Here is a 21104-nt window from a genome sequence, read left to right as displayed (position 1 = left end):
TAACGAATAAACCAATTTTTAAAATAAGAAAAAAATACGCCCTAAAGTGGCACTTATTAAAATGACCTAGTATTAAAAATTTAACGGCTGTAAAATATGTAAATAAAATTCTCAGCTGGCCAGGCTTCCGAGAATACAAAAGATAGACATGATATATATTAAAAAAGGATTTTTTTTTTTATAAGCCGGACTCTTAACTTAGCACCAGCAAAGTGGTTGTAGTAGTGTATAAAAACTTAAAAAAAAATTGCTTTGTAGCTGCGCGAAAGCTGTCCTCGAATAGAGCTAAATTTTGTGAAGCTAAATGATTAAAACTTGTTTTTTTTTTTAACATAACTGTAACAATCATAAAAAGTAAAGATAGTAACATATGCTTATTATTAAGTATATTAAATTTTTAATGAAATTTTTTTTCATCGCTAATTGTTCTTATATTTGCGTACGACCCTAAATATTAAATTAGAAAGGGGCGTTATTAAAGCTCGATATACAAGCTGGTGGTGCAGACCGCCCCTTTGCACAAACCACTGCACTTTTGTCATAACGCTGAGCAGTTTGTTTCCATGCACTCGTAGTGCGAATCGTAGATCCATGCGGTGAACGTGTGTTATGTTCGACTAAACGCAAAATACAGACTTTTCCTGTTGCGCAAAGAAAGCTCAGCCCTTCCTACACGTAGGAGATAATAGCAGTTAAGTCACCTTTAGTGACTTCTGGCTATTCTCAGAATCTCACGAAAAATTTAATCTCCTTGAAAGGCCAAAGGCGTCGTTGCATTGTCTTTTTTATACTAAAAGCGCTTTGTTCATAATTGCATTTTACAGTCTCATGCACTTTCTAGGAGGAGGACGACTTATACATCGAGTAAATGATCGCTTAGTCGGCGTATAGAGCGTTAACAGAGGAGGAGAGGAGTAAAAAATTATGGGAGAAACTGCATGGTTATCAAAGATTTGCCAGAACAAAGCGTATCTCTGTAAGCGAGTTGTCTCCGCAACGTTATTGGTCATTGTCAAAGTGCTAGAGGAGTCGTAATTTAAAGGGTGGAGATTTAGGTCGTAATGTCTATGACAGCATCCCAACAGTTACCGCGTACACTAGGCCGAAAAGATAATGAAAACAGCATGCAAATGCGCGAGGAAGCATAGATAATCTAAAGCTGCTAAAGGCATGAGCAATGCCGTTAAGTTTGGGGGCCTCTTGTATCGATAGCGTCTTGTATTGGACAAAAAGAAACCGCCTTACACGGTTGTAAACCATCTAAATTATTTTAAACATATAATTAGTAATTATAAATAGTGCCGATAATGTAGTTTATTAAGATTCAAAAAGACAAGAGGAGAATTTCTCAGCGAGTTCATATCTTTTGACTACGATACCCCTCATAGAAACATCAGTGGATCGTAAGTATAGTATGGGCCCCTGAGTCCCTTGTGAAATTTTCAAAGGTAAAGGCACCGCTACTACTACTTCCAACGTTTTTTAATATGCCGACCGGCTTGAATTCAGTTTGTCTCCGCGCGCATGAATTTTGGTAACAGGAATAAGAGTAGCCATTGACGCGTTTATCAATGTCCTAGTTTGATTTCCATTGGTGCAGCTCCTATTCCGATTTCCTGGTTACGTGCATATCTTGACTAAAAACAAATTACTTGGGAACATATAATAAAAGATGTCTTTAACTACAATACACCGAATCTTAATTTTTATGCTTTTTTTCATAGTACATTTTTGCAAGTTAAACATCCAAAAACTAAAGTATTATATTAGTTTTATATTTGGGGGTACTATACTGTTATCATTAAAATTAGTTTAGCTATTTGCAAGCCTTTTTTAAAGTAGTTTATAAAGCTCACATGATTTTTTATACACACATAATATTAACTTTACTGGGTTTATTCCAACTTTGCTCACCGAAAAAATATCAGAATTAAAAATTTTAAAAGTTTTACGTGCAAAAAAAAATTTTAATATAACTTTGAAGTGTTATAACAACTACCTTCCTCGGGTGGGCCAAAGTTGGCGCGATTTAACAAAAAATTTTTTTTAAAGTTAATTGGTTTATATTTTCTACCTGATATTTGCTACCCAATAAGAACGCGCAATTTTCGAACCAAGGCTGCCTTGTGTCATCACCCTCTCCACAACTCCACTACGACGACCAATTTACTTTGAAAACTTTTAACAATTAGATTTTAACAAATAGAGTTTTTTCCCCCCTCCAATGATGCTAAAACTGTAAAGTTTTTTAGTGGTTATATAAAAAGTTTCCTTTAATAAATAAGTTTTTTCTTGGTTGTACAAGTTTTAAAAAATTTAAACGATGGGCTGCGTAGCCTCAAGTTGTAGAGAAGATGCATCCATTGAACATGACATAAAAAAAGCGCGAAGGGAAGCAAAAAGAGAGTTAAAATTATTACTTTTAGGTTTTTTTTACTAAAAATTAGTTACCTCTTAATAATTTAAGAAATTTAAAATAAATTTTCTAGTTAGTTCTTTTCAAACCAAGTTATAGGTAACTACCTCATTATATGAAATTCATTCCATCTTTACTCTAAATTTAATTTTATTTTTTTGGCCTAAACGCTTATATATCTATTCTTTTTAAACTTATAAACTTATTTATTTAAAATAAAGTTAGAATTTTATAGTTAAATCTTTTATTATATCCGATTTAATATTTCTTTTTTATTTTTTCTTCAAAATTTTAAAATTGTAGGGCCCGGAGAGTCTGGGAAAAGCACAATTTTAAAGCAAGCACGTATTATACACGGAGAAGGATACACTACTAAACAATTCATTGATTTTGCGCCGGTCATCTACTCCAATATTGTTACGGCCATGCAAACTTTAGTATCCCAAATGGACGAATTTGGAGTCAAACCTGAAGATTTTATAAAAGTATATTTACTTTTTAAATAAATTTAATAGATGAAAAGTTTTATAATGAAAAATATTTTTATTTTCTATATGAAATTTAAGTATTGTTTTATTTGTTTTATTATATTTGTTAATCTTTTTATAATGTGGATATTTTCAATTTTTGTATTATTTATGATAATTAATTAAAAATTTTACTTTATAATTTTAATAATTTATTTTTATTATGAATTATTATTTATAAAAAATTCATTAAAATGTAATTACTCTATTTAATTCGACTAAATTTTAATTTTATATAAATTTATTTTTTAATTTCAGCTAATTACGTTTAATATACTATTATATTAATTTTTTATTTTATTATATGTAAAAGTGATATATGTGCATTATTATTTTTTAAAAAAAAATTGTTATAATCTAAAATTCATTTATATTTTATAAAAATTAATCAAGTTATTATATATGTTACTAATTTATATATTATGCAATATTTTTTATACTATAACTTTTTATAACAATATGTTAATTACTTTTTTATTTTATATAAATTTATTTATTTATCATTATTATACATATAAATAAAATTATTTTAGAAAAGAGATAATATAAACTAAATTACTTTATAGTTTAAACTAATTACTTTTTATATGATATAAAACTATTTTATTTATTATATGTATAACTAATATATATACTATGTGTTATTATCAGTAAAAAAAAAATTATTATAAATGGTTTATTTTACAACTAACTAATCAACGTTTATTTTATATTATCTTTATATATTTGTTTATATAAATTATATAAATATAATATTTATAGCTAATATATATTACATATTATTATTCTTATTTAAGTAATTTTTTTTTGTATAATCTAATAACTTTATATAAAAATAAGCGGATTACTTCAAAAATTATTTATATAAAATATAGAATTAACGTATTTATTATAATTTTATTCTATTATATATTCACTTAATATATATTATATTATTATTCCTAAAGGAGTTCTTTAGAGAATCAGCGAAATGTTAATGTATTATCTATAAACTTTATATTTTTTACTAATTATTATTATTACTATTATTATTATTATCATTATAGGAATCTTGCGAGCTTGTCCTCGGCTATACGCCTTCAAGCATTATGGGTTTTCCTACGGAACTAGCGGAAGCCTTAAAAATTTTGTGGAACTCCTCATCCATTCAAGAGTGTTATAGAAAACGCTCCCGCTTCCATTTTAATGATTCTACTAAATAGTTTTGTTTATTTTAATTTATAAAGTTTTCTATTATTTATATTCTTTAAACTTCTTATTATATATTATTTTTTAGCAGTCAAAATAATTTTATCATAAATATATATTACTTTATATATATAAATATTTGGTTTTTATTATTATATATAATAAATATTTACTTTATTATTTTTTTTTATTATGTATATTTTATACTAACAAAATTTTATTTGTTATATTTATATCAATCACTTTAAATTTTTTTATGTTTATTATATTTTTATTCAAACATTTTATATCTTATATTATTTTTTTGAAAATAATTTTATTATAACACTTACATTATATTATTATTATTGTTATTATTATATATTTATATAAATTTATATAAATATATATATCAAATATTAGTATATTAATTTATTTTTCCGTTTTTTTTATTATAATTCGCAAAAAGTCTAGCAAATTTTTTTATTAAACTTCTTTAACTATATTAAAAAATTATATTTTCTTCCAAAAAGCTGCATTTTTTTGATAATTTTTTTTAATGAAAACTGCGAGGCGTTTATAATAAAATGCAAATTCATTTAATTTTTATTACCGCTTTTTTAATAAAAAAAGTTGTCCACAATCACTAAAATCTCCAATAATGTGCTCTTTTAATACCCATGACCCTCGGCAGGGAAAAACTTTTATAAACAATTAAAATCCTCTATCTATTGGCGGATATTATCGAGTTTATAAAAAAATATTTAACGTTCATAAAAGTCTTTTTATTTAATATTATAATTCATTTTTTTTAATTTTTTTTAATTTTATTTTTATATTTTATATTTTTATAATAATATTTATTTTTTTTACTTTAAAACTCTTTGAATAGTTTTATTGCTTTTTTTTGTATATTTTACGTTGTGAAGTTTCTATTATAACACTATTAAATTCAATATTTTTAAATTTTTTGTAAATTTATTTATATATTATATACTTTTATATTTTTTTTAATTTTTTTTGATAAATATATTTTTATGTTTTAAATTTTTTTTATATTTTTTTATTTTTTAATGTTTAAACTTTTTTTTAATACTTTTATAGTATATCCATATATATATTTTTATATAGCTTCATATGTATTTTAATATAAAAAGTTTCTTATATGCTTTTTATTTTTATTTATTTATAAAAAAAAGTTATTTCGAACATCTTGATAGGATTTCAAGTCCAGAGTATATCCCTTCTACTGTAGATATTCTTCATTCTCGAGTGCCCACCACTGGTTGGCCTCTTTTATTCGTAATACTAATATAAACTTTTATTTATAGCTATTGTTATTTTTTTTAGTTTTTATTATTTTGCAGTTATATTTAATATCATTAGTTAGTTTTAATATATTTACAATTATATATAATATTATTTTTTAATACATCTTTAATTATACTTATTCTTATTTCTTAATTTTTTTAAATATAATTATTGTTATTGTATAAATAATAGAAAACTAACAAATAATAATAAGTATTATTGTAAAAATAGAAAAATACGAACATAATAATAATGATTAATATTATAATTATTGTAAAGTTAACTTCTATAAATATTATATTATTGTTTAGTATAACGCCTTTTTTATTTGTTTATTATTAATAATTATTTATTATAATGTTATTAATTATAATAAGTTCACTATTTCATTTTAAATTTTTAATAAAATTTCCTTTTACAAAAATTTATTAGAACTTTTTTTTATTATTATTAAAAATTATCATTTAGATATTTGTTGTTATTATTGATTATTATTATTATAAAAAATTTATATAGTACATATTAACATAATTATTATTAAATGATATTTTTTAATATTTTTAAAAACTTATTGCTTATAATTATTATTATTTAATATTAGTAATTATAAAAAAAAAATTCATTTATTATCTTTATATTATTTAAGGGATTGTTGAGTACAAATTTTCTATTGACGACCTTCACTTAAGGCTATTGGATGTTGGCGGGCAGCGCGCGGAGAGGCGGAAATGGATTCACTGTTTCACTGGAATTACGATGATTATTTTTATGGCTTCTCTTAACGAATACGATCAAGTGTTGTTCGAAGATAGCACCCAAGTAAGTTTTTTTTTTGTAAATTGCTAAAGTTATTATGATGTTGAAAACTTTTTAAGATAATATATATAATAAAAAATTAATGAAACCTTTCATATAAAAATAATATGCAAAACATTTTTTTTTGATTTTATTCTTGTTTATAATATAAATTTTTATTATTTTTTTTATACTAATTAATATATAATTATTATTGAAAGATTTTAAAAATAATCTTCTTTTAATAACGCATAGTAAATCATTTTTTTTTATATTATAATATTGCAACTATTTTTCTATGTAATTATTATTAAGAATTTTAATAATTATGTTTTTATAGTTATTATATTTATTAATAATAACTTATTTTACATATTTATATAGTTTCTTCTCTAATATTTTTATCAATGATAAATTTATATTTTTTATTATTATAAATATTTATAATATAATTTTTCCTTTTAAAATTTTTTATGTATTAAACTATTTTTTATAACTTTAATATTTTTTTTGTATAAATTTTTGCCGGCAATAATTATCATTATTTCTTAATATTTAGAATATTATTTTTTAATACTTTTTATGTACAAAACATATATTATAACTTTAATATTTATTTTTGTATAAATTTTTTTCAGTAATACTTGTTTTTAATAGATATTTATAATATTTTTTTTAATATTTTTTATTTAAAAAACTTTTTTTATAAATTTATTTTTTTGGTATATTTTTTTCATTAAGAATTATTTTTTACAAATAAAATATATTTTTAATATTTTTATATAATAAACTTTTTTTTAAAAACTTTCATTTTTCTTCGTATAATTTTTCAGTAATAATTATTATTTATAAATATTTATAGTACATACTTTTTTAATGCTTTTATGTATTAAACTTTTTTTATTTTTTGTATAATTTTTTAGTAATATAAAATATTTAGAAATATTGATACTTACTTTTTTTTGTTGCTAATTATGCGTTAAACTTTTCTTAATAATTTAAACATTTTGTTTGTATAAATTTTATTTTCAATACATTAATTATTATTAATAAATATATATAATATAATTTTTTTTCCAACTCTTTCAGTATTTAACTTTTTTTTATAATTATTATATACTTATGAATCTTTTGTATAAAATTTTTATAGAAATTATATTTAAAAATATTTATAATATATATTTTTATAATATTTATTATTATTAAACATTTTTTTGTATTAAATTTTTTTTTTGTAATCATTATTATATTATACAATTTTTAGTTCAGTAATTATTGTATTATACAATTTCCATTATTTTATATTAATAAATAATATATTTTTCTAAAATATTATTTATTTTCATACTTTAAAATATATATTATTTTTAAAATTCTTATGATTTTATATTAATAAAAGTAAATATTTATTATTTTTTTACTTTATTACTTATTAATTTTTTTGTTTTTAATTAATTCTATATTCTTATAATATAAATTATAATTTTTTTAAAAAGTAAATTTTATAATATATATGTTTCATATTTATTTATGACAACTTTATTATTTTACTAATTTTACAATAAAATTATAATAATTTTATTTTTTTACTTAAATTAATTGATAACTTTTTAATTATAATTTTTTTATATAAAATATTAAAATTTTTATTATAATAATAATTTTATAGTATATATTTATTTATTTACTTTTTCTATATTTATAACTTTTTTATATCAATTTTTTTTAATTTTTTTTTGATATTATAATATGAATTATTATACTTTTTATTATATATACTTTTTTATTTTTTTACTAAGCTTACTATAATAATTTTCTCTATTTTAATTTTTTATTAGTATTTTTACATTTTTATATATATAAATTATTATTTTTTTCATTATAATAGTAATTATAAAATTCATTCGTCAAAACTTTTTTAACCGAAATATAATATTTTTTAATAATAATCTGTAGAACTTTATAAACTTTTATAACTTTTCAGTTAAAATAATAAGAACAATTTCTTTTATTACTAAAATTTTATAAATTAAATCGTAATAATAGTAAATTTCAGAATTATAACACTAATTTTTATGTTATTATACTTATTATTTTTAAAATATATATTTTCTTTATTAAAATTTTTTAATATTGTTGAAATTAACTTTATTTCTTAAATATATTTTAAAAAATTTTAACGATAGTAACATTTTATTCTTACATAAACTTTCATTTTCTTAAGTTTATTTCAAACTTTTATTATACAGTTTATATTTATATACTATTTTTTTTATTTATTATTCTTGTTAATTATATAAACTTATTTAGTTTGTTATATTTGAATTAATATAAGAAAAATTTTTATGAAAATTATATTAATAACTTAAATAAAAAATTTTAAAATACTTTTAATTAAGATTGCAACTTATAAAAATAATATAAGTTTTTTTATTTTTATTATTTTTATAAAAATAGTAAATAAAATTTTGAGATATTATTTCATATTATTGTAATATCTTTTATTTTTAATAATGATGATTGTTTTTTAAATATTAATAGAAATTATTATTTTTAAATAATTATGCATAAAAAAATAACTTTATCATATTAAAAAAAAATATATTTAACGTCAAAGTTATAATAAATAAAATATGAAATAAATAATATATAATGAATATTTAAGAATATAAAATTAAGAAGAAAAAAGGTAAATATAGACATTATTTATGTTATATATAAATTTTCTATAAATAAAATAAAGAAAAACGTTAAAGAATAATTAATAATACCAATAAATTATATTAAAAAAAAAGTTTGAATAAAATATAAATATATAAAATATTATTAAAATGGAATAAAATAAATATTTAATAATAATAATAATATAAAATACTTATATAATAAAAATATATTTTTAAGAATACTAATTATTATCAATAAAAAGTTTATATACAAAAAATAAATTTAATAAAATTATTAACTCACATTATAATAATATAATATAATATATTTTAAAAATATTAATTACTATCAATAAAAAAGTTCTTATACAAGAAAAATATTTAATAATAATAAAAAAATTAAAGTACATTATTTATTAAACTAAAATAATATAAACCTTTTTAATTTTTTTTCATAATAATTATAATAAAATAAAAATTTTTTAATAAAATTTTTTTTACTTTCTAATAATTAATTAATTATTTTTATAATTATATAAAGTAATGATCATATACTTTACTTTTATTATTTATATTATAACGATAATTATTACATTGTTTTTTATATAATAATTATGATAACCTCTATATTTTTTTCATAATATTTTTAATAATATAGTTTTTACTTTATAATATTTATATTTTCATTTTTATAATAATGTAAAGTTATTATTATATACTTTACTTTTAAATAATTATTATAACGATAATTATTACATCGTTTTTTATATAATTATTATAATATTATAATTTTTACTTACTAATAATTATTTTTTATTTTTATATACTTTACTTTTATTAATTATGAAAAAATAATTATATAACTTCATAAGTTATAAAAACATTTATTATATCGTTTATTAATAATTGTTATAATAATAACTTAAAAATTTTTTACTTTTTTTAAGAAATGTTTTATTTTTAAGTAATCATCATTATTATATAAATTTTTTTGCTGAAATTTATATATATTATATTTTCTATTGTATCTATGATTTTTTAATATATTTTTTATTTATTTATTAATAGTAATACCAATTTTTCTTTTTATAACATAAAAGTTTTTCTTATTTTTTTATTTTAATTTTAAATTTATATCCAAAACAATAATAATTATATATTTTCTATTAATAATAAATATATATAATATATTTTTTTTTGTATTAGCATTAATTTTTTTTATAACGGTAATCATTTATTTTCTTTTATAATTAATTTTTTTGTATTATATCTACTTCCTTTTTATATTTTAATAAAGTTAATAAAACTATTAAAATAATTCGTAATAAATTTAAAAAGACTTATATTTTAATATAATATCGTGTGAAAAAAAAAGTTACTCTTTTAATATTTTTTTTAATAGAAACAAAAAAGTTGCAAAAAACTTCAGGAGTTAAATGAAATTTAAAAAAACCAAATTTAACAAAATTTTAAAAAATTGATTTAGAGAAAAAAAAATTTAAATGAAATCTAAAAAAATATAAAAAATGCGCTTTTAAGTTTTTATTGTCAACTTTATTAGAAAAAATTATAACTATCTATTAAAATCTTATTCTGGAAAAAAATATTATCGTTAATTTTATATATGAATGATAGCAATATAAAAGTTTTTTTTATTATTATAAATAAAAATATTATATATTTTTATTTTAATTAAATAATATATAATTGTAATATAATTTTAATAAATAGAAATAAAAAAAATTATAGTATATTTTATATAAATAGTTGCATGACTTAAACTTTTAATTATTAGAAATAAAAATTTAACATTTTTATAAATATTATAGAATAGAATTATATATTTTTTCATAAATAGTCATGAAAAACTAAACATTTATATTTTTATAATAATATTTTGATATTTTTTTGGGGAATATATTTATTATTTAAAGATGATAAAAAAAAGAAAAGAAAAATAATTGAATAACAAATTCAATAATACTGACGATAAAAAATATTTATATTTTATTTACTACTTTATAATTTTATAAGTTATAATTTCTTTATTAAAATAATAATTCATATTAATTTTATTATAATTTTTTTTTAATATTTTTTTTTATTTTAATAAAATTTAATTTTAACTGAATTTTGATTTAATTTTTTTAATTATTTTTATTATATTTTCATTATTTTAGAATTTTGTAAGTCATATAGTTTTTAATTAAAGAAATAATACATAAATTTTATATTGATTCTTCTGTACTTTTTTCTACTTTTTTGTTTAAAAAAATTATTTTTAATTTGAAATTTTATTTCCTTTTTTTATAAGTATTTAATTATTTATTATTATTTTAATGTTTTATAAATTTTTAGTAATAACTTTCTTTTAAAATATTAAGTAATATAAATTTTATATTATTTCTTTTATAATATTTTTTTTTAGTTTATTTTTAATTTTTTTTAATTTTTTTTTATCAATACATAATTATATTATAACTATTTATTACCCTAAACACTTATATTTGCTTTATTATATTTAAAACTTTATTCTATTATTTTTTTTTTGCTTTTAAAAATTTGTTATTAAGTATCTATTTACTTTTTATTCTAACATTTTTTTATAAATATATAATAAAATTTATTAATAATTATTATATTCAATATTAATATCAATTATAAATGTTTTTTTGCGATTTAATGTGAAAATTACTTATTTTTATTCTTTTTGTTTATTATATTTTTCCTGTTTTTGTAGATTTATTAACTTATTATTTCTTCTTTTCATCTATATAATACTGTTTATTCATTATTGTTAATAATATTTATAATAATAAATTTATTTTCTTGCTGTTTTAACTATATAACTATTTTTTTTTTAATTTGCTTTGTTAATATTTTTTTTGTTTTTATATATTTATTTGCTTTTTATTACTTATTTTATATTATAATTATACTAAATTATATTTGTATTTTTATTTAATATTAATACTTATTATCATAAATAATTCTTTGCAGTTTTTTATCTAAAATAATTTTTTTTTAATTAAAGTTTTTTTTATATAGTATTTATTCAAGTTTTCATTTTTTAAAATTTTTTTTTATAAATATTATAACTTTATTTTTATTTCACGCTATATTTATTAATTTCATATTTTTGTATATAAATGAAAAATTATTTTTTGTTTTATTTATTATTTTTTATTTAGTATTAATATTTATTTATTACTAACTTTTTAATAAAGTTATGCTGATATTTAAATAAATTTATATTTATTGTTAATAAATTATCTATTTTCTTTATTAACTACTTTTTTTTAATATTACTTTTTTATATTTTAGTAAAATTTCTACAAAAATTTAATATATATTATTATAGATTTTCTTGCATTTCTTATATCAAACTATTTTTCATTTTATTTGTTTTGCTTAATTTAGTATTTTATTTACTATTATAAAAATATTTTTGGTTTTTATTTAAAAATTTATTGATACTTAAAGTTATATTTTTCTAGGTTATTTATTATTATGAAAATCCTTTTGTTATAGATATTTAATATTATAATTTTGTGAATATTTATACGCTGTTGGTTATTTTCTTTTTAATGTTTTATATTTATTTATTATCACTAGTTTATACTCTATATGATAATATATTTTTATATTGTATTATAAAATATTTATTTTATTTATTACTTTTATTATATATACATACGTCATTGTTATAATACTATTAAATACTTTTTTAATTATTATATTTTATATTATTTATGCTTTTATGTATTTATTATTAGAAAATTCTTAAAACTTTCTTTGTTTATGTATTCTTTATATAAAATTTTCGTAACTTTTAAATTTATATATTTTTTCAAAAATAAGACATTTTATTATAAAATATTTATATTTTTTATATGTAAAATATATTATTATATTCTATAAAGTTTTTATGAATAATATATTTACTTTTATTATAATCTTTCTTGTCCTACTATTTTTTTAAAAACTTTTTACATATATCTATTTCTATTTTTTATATACACTTTTATAATGAACATTATTATTATATTTTATAATATTTTTAAATAAATTACTTTTATATTTATGTAATACATAATACTTTATAAGATTCTCTATTTTTTATAGTTTCTAAAAATATTTTTAATATATTTTTGTAGAGCCGCATGCGTGAAAGTATAGCGCTTTTCGCTTGTATTGTGAACTATGAATGGTTTTGGGAAACTTCTTTTATTCTTTTTCTTAATAAAATGGACTTGTTTGATGAAAAATTATCGACAACACCGTTTGGAGAATTCTTTCCCGAATATAAAGGTTTTACTTTTTTCATTACTAACAAAAAAAGTAAAAAAAATGTAAAATATATAGGAAAAAACATTTTTCCGAAATAAGAAAAAATATAAAATTTACTATAAAATATATTAAAAAATTGTTTTTAGAAGAAAACAGTTAAAAAACGTGCACTTTTTAATATTTAAAAGTTATAAATAATTTAAAATAAAAGAATGTTTGTATATTTTTTTAATATTAATAAAGAAATATATACAATAAAAAAATAAGAAATGTAAAAAGTAGAATATATTCTTTAGTAAATATTTAAAGTAATAAAATAAAATAATCATAATTATTGTTAAGAATATTTAAAAAAAATTATGTGTTTCTGCCATTTTTAAAAATTATTAAAATATTATTTATTATATACTTTTTTAAAAAAAGTTTACATGAAAATGTATATACAGTTTATAGGTAACTTTTATATAATAAAAATTTTATATAAAAAAATTTTTTTTAAAAGGATTTTTTTATTATTGTTTATCTTCTATTATATATTATTTATCTAATAAATAAGAAGAAATGTTTTTTTTTAAGTATTAAAAATGGAAATAAAAATATTGTATACAAATAAGATAAACTTATGTTATTCCTATTATTTAATAATAATTATTATTATAATGCAAATAAGAATTTTATAGGTAACTATAGTATAAACTTTTTTCAATAAAACATAATAATTGAAAATAATATTTTGTCAATACAATAAAAGTATAACTTAATAAAGCAGTCTATTTACAAAATGTTCACAAGACTTTTAACCAATGAAAAGTAAAATATTTTACAACCAATAAAATTTAATAATGATAATAAGAATTTTAGTTAAGACAATATTTTTTAATTTCAAAAAATAATATTAATAAAAAAATTTTGCACTATCATAATTAGAAATTGTAGTAACAAAAGTTAATAATTATAATAGTAACGTTTAAAATATAATAATAATGAGAATAATAAAGGAAAAATTAAAACTATAAAGTAATAATTGTATATTAATATAATTATTTTAGTATTAATATTAATTAAGTAACAATAACAATAATGATAATAACAGCAACACATATTTTATTGGTAGGCTTAAGTTTAATGCAGACTTTTATAGGCTCGTTGAAACATATAATGTTTCTTATAAAAAAAAAGTTTAATACTAATAATTTTGTTTTATTTCTAAAATCGTAAAGTTTAATAATTGTATACTAAATATATGTAAACATTTTGTATACATAACCTTAATATTTTTTCATTATGTTTAGTGCCTATATATATATTTTATAAAACTTTTAATTTTCTTTTTATATTAAATATTATGATAACTCTATTATTTTCAGGTGATCCCAAAAACTCGGAGGAGGTTAAGTGGTACGTTATGAAAATGTTCTTCGCACTTTCAAAAAATCAGGAAAAAACTATCTACTCGCATTTCACCTGCGCGACGGACACGGAGTATATGGAAAATATTTTTCAGGCCGTTCGCGATTCTATACTCCAAATTAATTTGAGGAATTATAATTTGATTTGAATTTTGATTGTATCACCCAAAATAAAGATATCAAAATATTACTATTAATTACAGTTATTATTATTAGTATTACTGTTATTATTTTCCTTCATTTTTTCTTTTCCCGTTTAACTTGAATTTTTACTCCGAAACAAAAGAGTTTTTTTTTGCTTAGCTGGACCCTACTCGCCCGTTTATGGAGGCAGAGATTATTAAATAATATTAATAAATAATAATGAATGATATTATTACTAATATTTTTATATAAAATAAAAATATTAAAAAAAAATTTATACTGAAAGTATAAAATTATTAAAAATATAATATATGAAAGTAAATGTTTGATATTAATAAAACCTATATAATCTATAAAAATATTTGACATTTTTTTAAAGTAAAAGTATGAAAATATTATAAAATATTATATAAAAATAAATGTTTAACGTTACTAATAAAATTATATATTGTATAAAAACATATTAATTTTTTTTTAAACTAAAAGTATAATATTAGTGGAAAAATAATATTTAAAAAAGATACAAAAATTCCTTCTTACGAAATAATATAACTTGCCACCGGGAAGATTATATTACTTCTATTAATTTCTATAGTTTAAGTTTTTATTAAAATTATTGTATCCAAATCTCCTACGCGTAGTTTACGGGATTAAACTATAGCGCCTTTCAGCAAATTAGACGGCGCTTGCACCAGATCTTAAAAAGTGCTTTGGTGGGCAGTACTTTCACATAACGTAAGTATAAGCTTAAAGCGTGACTAAAATAGTTTAAATTTCAAAATATTGATGGCAACAATATTTCAAAAGTATGTATCCTGTCTATGGTCTCTGCACAGTTGGCTGCAATTTATACAGGATCTTCTATTGAACAGTTTGTGCGCATCTCCAACGAAATAAGCAAACTTTGAAAGTGCTTAATTAATTAATTTCTAAGTATTGTAATCTTATTAACAGAAATTATTATATACATTTTCATACTTTTATTTAATTTATGTTGGTTAACATTAATAAATCATGTGCTCATACCACCTGGTACTTTATGTTATGTGCCATAATAGTATGTGAATTGCTCAGGTGTCACCTCACGTGTTGTATTCTCTCCCACATTTCCTAACGACGCCTGCCCTACCTCTGCGGGATAATAACTTGATTCTCTTTTTTCGTAATAAGCCGTCCAGCTACTTAACCCCGACCTTAAGCATCCTAAATATATATTTTTTATAATGCTACTTACTACTTTTAAGAGTGTCCAACACGTTTATAATATGTTGGTCTATAAAAGACTGTATTGGCTCACATTTTCGGTATATGACAAAAAGCATAAAAAAAAACACTACACTGAACTAAATATAATAATAATTTTACAACAATTATGGAAACTTACAACTGCTATACATTAAAAAATAAAAAAATTATCGTTATATCTATACACTTATAGACATTTATAAAGATTAAAGACAGAAAATAATTTAAACGATAACAAAAAAACACAAGAGTACAGAAAAACAAAACAAAAACATTAAATTATTACTAAAGAAATGATTCGTTTAAACCAGTCACCATCTAGAAACTCAATGAAAAAACGGGTTAAGGAAATTAATATTTTACCAGCATATTTAAGTTCCCTCTTTTACCATATACGTACAAAATTAACAAAATAAATATATAAATTTAAAAATTTTTTAAAGGTGTATATACAAGCGAATAGTTGATAAAGGAGAGGTAATACTTCGAAAATATTACTCTTATTTTTTGCTTTAACTTTATTCATTTGCTAAAACACTCACCACTTAAGATCAAAATACTTTTTGTAAAACTTAAAATTTTCGTGACTACTTAATTGTTTTCTTCTAAACAAAATAATCAGTTTGTTCCCACCACGCATACTTTGCATTAACTTATTTATCCTAGCTTCTTCTTTATAACGAGTTGAACGAATTTATCTCTCGTTTAGTGCCATATTAAAAAACTTTTTTTGTCGATACTTTTTCTAGATTCGCGTTTTTCTTCTCCTTTCGCTTTTCGAGTTGAACTTTATAGGTCATTTTGTCTCTATCGTGGTTGCCTCGTACAATAAAATAACGTTATGCTCTTATTATTAGCAGTCAGTTGTTGCAACTTGTCTTCTTTCTAAAAATTTCACCCGTTATACACTTTTTATTAAAACTGCTTTTCGGTAAATCTTCCATAAACATCTTGCGAGACTCTTTCACCTCCCCGTTAGTCAATATCGCCAGTTTAATTTGGTCCTAGTATATTTTAAATTTTCCTTACTATTAAAAACGACTTCTCTACTTTTATAAAACGATTAATGTCACTTAGAAGGACTGATACTAGCAAATAAAATAGACGCACTTTTATAAATCTCGGAAAACCTATACTAGTTTCTAATTCACTTTTTTATTCCTATTATGTTCGTGGTACTTTTAACACGCCAATAAATAAAGCTTTTTATAACAATTTAGGTGTGTTTTATTAAATATACTCGCAAAATCCTAGCTTTTAACTACTTTTTTTATAATTTCTATATCGGTTACTCTCATTACAAGCTATATATATATATATAGTACATATTATTGTCTAATATTTATTGCTTATTAATAGTTTTTCTCTAATATCTAAATGAACTGATATATTTATGAGCGCTCCTAATTATGTGTTTATAAGTTTACATGCCATATACATTCTTCTTTACTGTGAAAATTAACAACCCATTTTTACATAATACGACAGGACGCCTTAATATTTTTAATATTGAAACGTAAACATTATCGGAGTAATAGGAAATGTAATTGTTCTTTATTATTTCTTGCTCTTAACATTAAAAATAACCTTTAATAAGCTATAAAAGCTAAGTTACAGCACGGATTCAAAACATGCCTAACTTATTTTACTTCTTTGGTCAAATGACTCTTTTAACTATTCTTTGTTAAAATTTTAAAAAAAAAAATAAAAAATACCTTATTTAATGTTAATAATAATATTATATATAGATAACGCTCACTGGCTTTGTGAAGCTTTGCTTTTGTTTTCTCTGCTCTACCGCTTTTGGGCTCCTAAAGCTTCTCCCCCTATTGTTAAATTGGACTATTAGATAGATGTGTTCTTTATAATTGTTCTCTATATACTCTTCTCCTTTTTATAGCCTAACATACGTTCATATTTAACAAAGCTTTGTATTAGTTTCCCCTACTATTTCCAACTGCTATGTAAAATAGAATCCACGAACTTATAAGTACGATAAGCCATGTTTAAGGTTTTGAGCTACCAAGTCATACCGTCTTTTTGCTCTGATGCTATATAGTTTTCGTCCTCCCCACGCTATTCATCGCTAATATTACCAAAAATATAATATTAGTAAAAAATATTCTTGTCCGCGCCAACTATGAACATCTGCTAGTATCTGTGCAATTTGTATAAAATTAAAGCTTAATAGCGTGCTGAACTTCTCGGATACAACAGTTTATTTTGTTTTGTATTATAACTTTATTTAGCGCTTTATGTTTTTTATGGTTTATTTGGTTTTTTTTCTTTTTAAGTTATATATTGTATTTTTATAGTAAGTTTTCATAATTTTTTGGTTTAGAGACTAAGGTTTACATGCCTGCCTATAGCAAAGAGCTCGAAAGAAAGCACTACACCATCATTTCCAATTTTTAGAAATATTTTTATCTATAAGGTTCCACAACTCTGTTTAAAGGTTATGCTGTACATTTTTCGCAACTAAGTCTCGAGTTTAACCGAAGAAGGAATCCGTTGCTTATTTAAACATGTCCTATCAAATACTAAGGAGATAAATCCAATTTTATAAGATTGCGCCCATGTCAAATTTTTTAAGTAAAAACACAACAGACTTTTAGTGCGAATACTTGTTCATATATTTTATATGAAATGCTTTATTCTTTTACCAAAAAGCATTATTTGGTAATTACGTATATTCCCAACTTTTTTTGTTAACAATTTATAATTTTTACAGATAAAACATATATTTTATTCATAATGGCGAGGAAAACTTATTAATTGTTTTCCAGCCTACAACAAAATACGAGATAGTTTTTTATAATTGTAGAACATCGCCTTAAAATTAACTCACGAAAAGCTGTAGTTGTTCCATTAAAGTCGCCTTTTTAGTGTAAAGGTGTTAATATTGATCCTTCATCAATTATTAAAAGTTAGTTTATAAGATAAAGCTTCTCTCTTCATACAAATGGTATATATGCGCATTAAATAGATTGCATTGATTGTTTTTGAATTTTTCATTGTTGTCTTATAGTCAAAAGTGATTTTAGGCTTCTAACAATTATTTCCATAAACAATTATCTCTTAAACAACTTCAAGTGTCTCCATTATTATGTAGAGGGTAGAAGGTTTCTTTTCTACGATTATTTAGATTTCTCAATGGCCAGTTATAAGCTTCTTATACGCAAACTAACAGGCAATCTTCGGATTTACAAGGTCGTCAACCGCAATAAACACCACTGCAGTCACTTTATAAAATTTTTGATTATTTTGGTGATGGACCAAAAAATGGAAGCAATTATTTAATAAAAAATTTCTCCCATTTTTTACTGTTCATAATCTTTTCTCTCTTACCCTCTTTATAACGGGATAAACTAAATCATTAAATAAACAAGCCTTAAATATAACACCCCCACTTTTTTATAAAGTTTTAGTTTTATTCCAAAATACAAGATAAGATTTGTTTTATTCTTTTTTTGATGTTCATTTGTTTAGAATGTTTTCTTATTTTTAATTTTTTTCATATCTTTAAATTATTCTGATTGACCTCTGAGACAACCTTGTTTGCTAACCTAATTTACTTTTCTTAAAGTTCTCTTTTTTTTTTTTTAACTTTCATACTCTCTTTTTATACTATATCTAAGTTGCTTTACTTTCTTAAATCTCACCTTTTAATCAAGTTATAAATAAAGTCAGGCTCTGTATCATCTTTAAACTTAACATTACTAGCTTTTTTCAATAATTTATAAATTTTCTGTCTATTTTTCCTAATATAATTATAAGATTAATATAGTTGTTCTACCAAATATTTTTTGCCCAAAAATGTATAATTAATGACGTCATTCAACCAAATTTAGTGCCAATTACTTTTTTTTCACTTAAACTAATATGATACTTTTAATGGTTCTGATCAACTTGCTGCAGGCAAACGGTAACACGCAATTTAATATATTATTTTTAGCCTGCTAATATATTATATTTTATTATATTATAAACAAAATTTGTAACATATTTTATACTTTTAGATATTAATTAGCTTAATATGAACTTTTTTAAGCTCTAGCTTGTTTGATTCTTTCAAGCAATACAATTCTTTATTTGTTAATTTAAATTATCAATACTTAAATAACTATTACTTTAAAAAATCCTGACGTTGCTATTTGTTAATTACTGCCTGCTTTCAGGCTAAAAGACCTATAAAATATGGTAAGACTTTATGGCTTTTAACAGTTGTTAAAGCAATTTTTCAAGACATCCTTGAAGCACTTTATATATGTCACAAGTGAGGTTTTCCTTATAAAAGTACTCAAAGATATTAAGCAAGTCCAAAAGATGATATATATATTTACTTGTAAATATAATTATAAATGGTCAATAATTTATAACGTATAACTAAAAAATATTTATAAAAAAAACTTTTTATATGCATTTATAAGAGAAACGTTAAATTTTTTTTTGTAGAAAGAGGTATTACTTTAGTTTTATATAATTTACTAAACGACTCATTAGAGCTCCCTATTGACCCACCGAAAAGGGATTTGTAAGAGCGAAAATACTAGAGAAAAGTATTTTTTGTTAATAAGAAATTTTACTTGTTTCTTTTGTTTTTTAATTCAACTTTTTTTATTTCTAGTATTTTTTATTTCATTTAAAAATAATAAAAAAATTTTCTGAAAGTTTATGAGATAGTTTTACTATTATTAAGGTATCGCAAATATATTAACATACCTTTAACAAATAAGTTTTACTACCAAGCCGTGATTAATCTAGTAATTCCTATTGTAAAAAAAAAATAAATATTAAATAAAAAGTAAATAGTAGATTATGGCTAATTGGAAAAACGAATGAACTGTGGTTTACGTAATTCAAACTTAATTTCAACGTACTTGAGAAAATGCAATTTCTCAACTTATAATAATAATAATATAGAAAAGTCTGAAATTTTAAAGCAAATTACAAGGTTGATCGCAATATTATATACATTTATGCATATATATATATATATATATATATATATATTTATAACAGTAAGATTTTCTCTATAACAGATTACTTTCTCTAAATGTTCCTATAAAAAATCGTCAGAGAGGATTGCAAGTGTATAAACAATGTTTTCGCGGTAAAGATGCTGTTAAACTGTTTC

The 21104-nt window shown here is 19.8% G+C and overlaps 1 protein-coding gene across 1 annotated transcript; it reads left to right on the top strand.

Moving 5' to 3' along the window:
• Positions 1 to 2330: 2330 nt before the first annotated feature.
• On the top strand, positions 2331 to 13117 carry LOC135121136 (guanine nucleotide-binding protein G(q) subunit alpha-like; the record flags this gene model as incomplete). Its single annotated transcript, XM_064045447.1, has 6 exons — positions 2331 to 2426; positions 2720 to 2901; positions 3990 to 4144; positions 5310 to 5395; positions 6068 to 6240; positions 13037 to 13117. Coding segments are annotated over exons 2-6 (555 nt in total), but the record flags the coding sequence as incomplete, so codon positions are not given.
• Positions 13118 to 21104: the final 7987 nt, after the last annotated feature.

This window comes from Zophobas morio, unplaced genomic scaffold (assembly GCF_036711695.1).
Source record: "Zophobas morio isolate AGI-343-1 ecotype UQ-CSIRO unplaced genomic scaffold, CSIRO_AGI_Zmor_V1 ptg000504l, whole genome shotgun sequence".
Classification (NCBI taxonomy): domain Eukaryota; kingdom Metazoa; phylum Arthropoda; class Insecta; order Coleoptera; family Tenebrionidae; genus Zophobas; species Zophobas morio.
Note: the sequence above shows the minus strand (reverse complement) of the source record. Positions and strands in the feature narration are given on the sequence as shown.